The sequence below is a fragment of the Nicotiana attenuata genome, chromosome 1 (assembly GCF_001879085.1).
Source record: "Nicotiana attenuata strain UT chromosome 1, NIATTr2, whole genome shotgun sequence".
In the NCBI taxonomy this organism is placed as follows: Eukaryota; Viridiplantae; Streptophyta; class Magnoliopsida; order Solanales; family Solanaceae; genus Nicotiana; species Nicotiana attenuata.
In genome coordinates this window covers 35687484-35693780 of record NC_031989.1, presented here as the reverse complement: position 1 = coordinate 35693780, position 6297 = coordinate 35687484, and the positions used below count along the sequence as shown (strand labels likewise).

The window sequence follows — 6297 nt, the reverse complement described above, 5'->3', positions numbered from 1 at the left end:
ACTTCAAATCTCGAGTTGACAGTACAAAAGATATGAGCAGTGAAGAAACGGAATCAACGTGCTAACAATAAATGTGTCGAATATAATAATGTGTATGAAGTATCAAGTATTAAATGACAATCAATGGCGCTAAATGTAAATAAGGAGGAAGATTCGCCCAATATTGAAAGGTCGAATGATTCCTCCCTCTAACAATGATGAATGACAAGAAGATAAGAGAATGTTGAGCACTTTCTCGGATTTGGTGGAAATGACAATAAATAATCCAAAAAAGGTCGAATCTCTCCGGAAAGTTATCCTTTGTATCTATCTAGAGAGCTTACTTTTCAAAAGTGTTCTTATCATATAGAATATTACCTGCCTTTTGCCTTATCTCTCATACTATTTATATGGGATATTCCTAAAAAACCCCTAAAAAGTACAAATAGAGAGAATATTCAATAGAATATTTCATCTGAAGATTCTAAAGCAAAACTAACCGTTTCCATCTATGTTGCCCGACCTCGGCCCCGATGAACCACTCGGTGGCTTGTTCTGTTGATCACTGATCGATCTCGGTCAAACTGCCCATATTGATTTGTACATGACAATCGTATCCGCGTGTCAAATTTTTCTAGTTCGATTTTGACCCATACATATATAGCACCCAAATGAATTAAACAAATGAATGTATCACCATATTTAAACAAATATTCCAGATGTTGAGATTAATTTATTTTTTATTTTACCAAAGCAATTAGCTAGGACCACCCCCAAAACGCCACCCATGTAGAACATGAATAACAAAGAATATCATGAAAATGAATTTGACGAATCAAGAGAAAAATATCCGTCTCTCCTTATCCTTACATACAACTGAACAAGACAAAGGTATATTTTACAGCAATTAATGCCACAAAAGATTACTGTCGCATGATATTTAACTTCTCATTAAACATATAGGATTCATTTACATCTCCAGTAAATTTTGATCGACTTCAATAAATTCACAATTATAAATTTTGTAGTTTACGAACTCATATACTTAGATAGACATTTGTCTAGACTTAATTTAAACAATCTGATTGAGAAATACATTTTGTGTTTTCAATGAATTACACATCCACTGCTTAAGTCGTAGAGTTAATTTATCCATGGTAATTGAACTTTTGTATTTATTATTCAAAAGTAATTTTTCTTTTTTTTGTTACGTAAAAATCATTCAACTTTGTGTTCATTACACAAACGTCACTTTCTTTCTTTTGTTACACAAAAATCATTTTACTTTATTCTAGTTATCACAAAAGTCACATTTTTACTTGAAAAGTCTATTATACCCTTGATATTATATAAACCTTCATATTTATGTAATACCTTCTATATTATATACTATATAATATTTTTTAACTATGTATAAATAAATTAAATTTAACATTATTTTATTCATTATTTTTATAATATATTCGTATATTTAATTTTTTTCTTAACGTTAATTTTCAAAATATATTAGTAGCGTTATTAAGTTTTTCAGTAACTTTAATATATATTAGTAGAGAAATAAATCGGCAAGTACATTTCCGTGAGAAAATTTGCAGGTAAACAAACAAAGAAAATGAGAAAAAAATCATATGTTAATCTGAAGGAAAATAATTTAGCTGGGGATATTTTCTTAGGAATTTACCTGGGCAATTGGTTATTTGGGAAATTACACTACTAGAAATTCGGGAAAACAATCCAAAAAAATCGACCAAAGTTGGTCGGGAATGGCCAATACCGTCCAAAACGCGACCATTAACGCGCGGTCGGTATTTTGAAGGTCGGAACGGCATACCGACCAAAGTTGGTCGGAAATTACTGACCAACTTTGGCCGGTCAATTAAATTCAAGAAAAAGAATTGCTGAAAAAAAGTTATTTTATAGCGCTACTAATATATCTTGAAAACTAAAGTTAAAAAAAAAATTAAATATACGAATATATTATAAAAATAATATTAAGTTATTTTATTATAAATAAAAGGTAAAATACATACTTTACCCATCGACCCTGTCCCCAAATCCCTCTTACACACCCGTTAAAGACGGGAATCATATTACATACCAAAACTTTTAAAGGTGTGTCAATTACACACCACTTCGGTGTTTGACCACATCTGCTTAAAGATTGTTATTACACGCACCAATCAACATCTGACCTCTCCTCATCTTCCCAAAGAAAAAATACGGAAAAGAAAAAAACCCACCCCCTCCTCATCTCCCCAACCCCATCATCTTCTCCACCACCACCATAGTACCACCAACCCTTCCACTACAAGCACCTTCTTCCCTAACTATAGATTCAACCATTTGCCCGATTTTTAACAAGTTTTAACAATATCCATCACAAATCCTTATGCAAATTTCAAATTCAAGCTCAAACCCAAAGCTTCAAATTTGTTAATGGTGTTTTTTAAATTTTATCAAAATTAATCACCTAAGTAAATTTTTATTCAACAATAATTACGAATTCAAACTAATTTTCTAGGTCATGGAACACCAAAATCAACAAGACATTAAATTTTCAAGCTTTTTCAAAAGGTCAATAATGGTGATTTTTACAAGACCCAATAGCTCCTCTTTTCTTCTTCTTTTTCTTTTTCTTCTTATTCATGGGGGTTGGTTGGAAAGACGAAAAATGAGGGGAGTAGACAAAACTAGGATGGAGGTTGGGGAAGAAGACCGGGGGGGGGGGGGGGGAACGTTTGGGTTGGGAAAGAAGACATGGGTTATTTTTTTTCTTTAATTTGGAAAGAAAATAGATAAAAAAGGGAAAAACAAAAAAAAATTAATTTCAGATGAATTTTGTAGTTTTCACGCGCCTCTTTTATGTATAATACACGCGTGTGACACATGGCAAAAGAGGTGTGTAATTGACACACTTATAAAATTTTGGTGTATAATACTATTCCCGTGTTTAACAGGTGTATAAGAGGGATTTGAGTACAAGGTCGATGGGTAAACTATGTATTTTGCCTAAATAAAATACATAGTTAAAATATATTATGTAGTGTATAATATAGAAGGTATTACATAAATATGAAGGTTTATATAATATCAAGGGCATAATAGACTTTTCAAGTAAAAATGTGACTTTTGTGATAATTAGAGCAAAGTAAAATGATTTTTGTGTAACAAAAGAAAAAAAAATTACTTTTGGGTAACAAACACAAAAGTTCAATGGCCAGGGATAAAATTATCTCTAAGTTGTGTCAAGATGTTGTGTCCATTTTGGGTTAAATAATAAAGGAATCGTTACACAAATAACATGTCAGATTTAACTCACATCCAACTTAAAATCATTATTTTAACTCATTAGTTGATTTTTTTGTTTTTCTTTGTGGTCCATAATATTTAATTTTGTCAGATATATATTTTTTTTTTAAAATTGCCCTTGAAGTGCAGAGTCTAGAAGTGTTTGTTATATCTCAAATTAACAAAATCAATTAAACTGGACCAGGGGAGTATAATCTCTAATAACAGTATTACACCTTACTAAGGTACCTATTCTCTCCCCCAACCTCCCCTACCCCCCCCCCAACCCTCTCCACTCGTCTGATCAAAACTCCAGCTTAAAGACATAACCAACCGTTACAATAATCAATAATTTAACGTGAATTACTGCTATATTTAGATGTCCCTATAAAAAGCCCAACCCAAACAACCAAGAGTTCAAGGACATTTTTGTAACTTGGACCTTTAAAGATTTTAAAGATGATAATACCGACAACATCAGATATCTCCAGCTGTTACCCAAAAAAAGTTGAACGGAATTCCCTCACACTCTTCTGTCTCACATGCTATCCATATATTCCTCTCCTCATCCCTAACCCTGGTTAACTTAACCACAGTTACCCTCTCCTTAACCCTAGTCAACCGTCTCCTCCACCTTTAATACCACACTTCTATCACTTCCCTCACTCTCTTTGAAGTTTGAGTTCATTACTTTTCTCTCTCTGCTAACCTTCACCATGGGTGCACTACACATTTTCCTCTTCACTCTCATGTCCATTACTATTTCCATTCATGCACACAACATTACTGAAATCTTAAGCAAGTTTCCAGAGTACAGTGAGTTCAACAGTTACCTCACACAAACAAAACTCGCCGACGAAATCAACAGCCGTACAACTATCACTGTCTTAGCTTTAACCAATGGAGCCATGGCCGATGTTGTCGGCAAACACCCACTTTCTGTCATTAAAAACGTTCTTTCCCTTCACATCTTGCTCGATTACTTTGACAGCACTAAACTCCACAAGATATCTGACGGCACTACACTTACCACTACCCTTTACCAAACAACTGGTAATGCTAACGGCAACTTGGGTTCCGTTAACATCACCGATCTTAAAGGTGGTAAAGTGGGTTTCGGCTCAGCTGTTTCACACTCGCCGTTAGCGTCTACGTACACCAAATCCGTTAAGCAAATCGAGTATAATATCTCTGTGTTGGAGGTTAGTTCTCCAATTATTGCTCCGGGTATTTTGACTGCTCCGGCACCGTCTGCGTCGGACTTTAATATAACGGCGGCATTGGAGAAAGCTGGGTGTAAAACATTTGCTGCATTACTTGTCCAATCCGGGGTTCTCAAGACGTATCAAACTGCCATTGAAACGGGTTTAACTGTCTTTGCACCAAATGATGAGGCGTTCAAGGGCAAAAAAGTTCCAGATCTGAACAAACTGAAAAGTGCTGAGGTGGTTTCGCTATTACAGTATCATGCTGTTCCGAGTTACACTCCTATTGGGACTTTGAAAACGAAGAAGGATCCTATTTCTACTCTAGCTACTAATGGTGCTAGTAAGTATGATTTGAGCGCTTCTACAGCTGGTGACCAGGTGACGCTTGACACCGGCGTTGACTCGTCAAGAATCGCTTCAACTGTGATTGACTCTACGCCGTTCTGTATTTTCACCGTCGACAGTGTGCTTCTCCCAGAGGAGTTGTTCGGGAAAGCTCCTTCTCCGGCGCCTGGACCTGCACCGGAGACTTCTCCGGCACCCGCACCTGAGGGAGCTTCCCCTGGCCCTGCTCCGGAGGCCAGCTCTCCTTCTCCAATGATGTCTCCTCCGGCGCCGCCTACCTCGTCTCCAGCTGGTGCTCCGGCGGATGGTCCTGCCGCTGATTCCGAGAACAGTACGGCGAAGAAAAACGTCGGTAACGTTAACGCTCCGGCATTGCTGAAGGTTCTACTTACAGTGTCAGTTTCGGTAATTGTGTCCGTTTATTTGTCCTAGATCGTCATTTACGGGTTTTGTTTAACTTTTTTGTTTTTTTGGGTTTCTGGAGTCATATTTTTATTTGTGACTGCTTGCAGAGAAGATTTTATTTAATTTGATTTATAATTTTTAAATGTCCTTTAATAGTGATTGAGTCGTTGAGCTGAGGAAGGAGGACATGTTTTTGTTTTTTCTTTTTTTTGTTCAGTTGCTGTACTTTTGTTTATGTTAAATCCTTTTCTTATTTTTAGTGTTGTGAATTGTGATACTTTAATAATGTTCCACTTGTGTTGCCATTGGTGAGTAGTGTCGGTGTGTGTGTGGGGATATTATGAAGGAACGTGAGTGACAGCTAAGCAAATAAAGAAAGCATTGGTTCTGGGGCCCACTTTGTGATGGCTGTTGCCTCTTTTGTGTGGCGAATAGAATAGTTTAGCAAGTGAAGTGCATTGGTTGGTTTGCTTAATAAACTCTTTATTAAACAAAAGTGAAATACAAAAAGGTTGGAGTTTCCAGAACCATCTAATGTTGAATGGGTAAAAACTGCTTTGACTAGTTGGACTTTGATGAGGTTGTCCAACCCTGTAAAATTTTGCATTGTCGCTATTCAATACAATATTTTTTGTTGGCCTTAATACAAGTTATGTACGAATTTGTGCATGATTTATGCGAGATTAAATATGGTGCAAAAATAGTAGAATACTGAGTATTACCAAAAAAGTAAGAATAACTAAAGACAAATAAAGTCGTTAAAGTATGTAACTTTCATGAACTGTAACATTAATTTTTCTATAATTTTTCACTGTATAATCATTAAACAATCTTGGCAAATTATTATGTTTAACTAGTTTATGAAGCGTACACTGAACGACCCTCCTAGTTTAACTATTTGGCCACACTAAAAGTGGCCCAAATGTCCAAAATGGGGTATAATGGTAACTTCACACGGCTTTTGAGGGCATAATGGATATTTGTATATTTTCTTTTTTTATATATAGCCTTTGGCAGATTTTTTTGTTTGTTTATGTTTACCTTGAAAATGATAATTACAATTAGATTTGAT

The 6297-nt window shown here is 35.4% G+C and overlaps 1 protein-coding gene across 1 annotated transcript; it reads left to right on the top strand.

The window, feature by feature from the left end:
* LOC109224647 (fasciclin-like arabinogalactan protein 8) lies at positions 3916-5511 on the top strand. Its single transcript, XM_019389187.1, has one exon. The coding sequence runs from the start codon at positions 3984-3986 to the stop codon at positions 5250-5252; it is 1269 nt and encodes a 422-aa protein (XP_019244732.1). The 5' UTR covers positions 3916-3983; the 3' UTR covers positions 5253-5511.

Coding starts and splice junctions, on each gene's coding strand:
- LOC109224647 (XM_019389187.1), top strand. CDS start 3,984: ATGGGTGCACTACACATTTTCCTCTTCACTCTCATGTCCATTACTATT.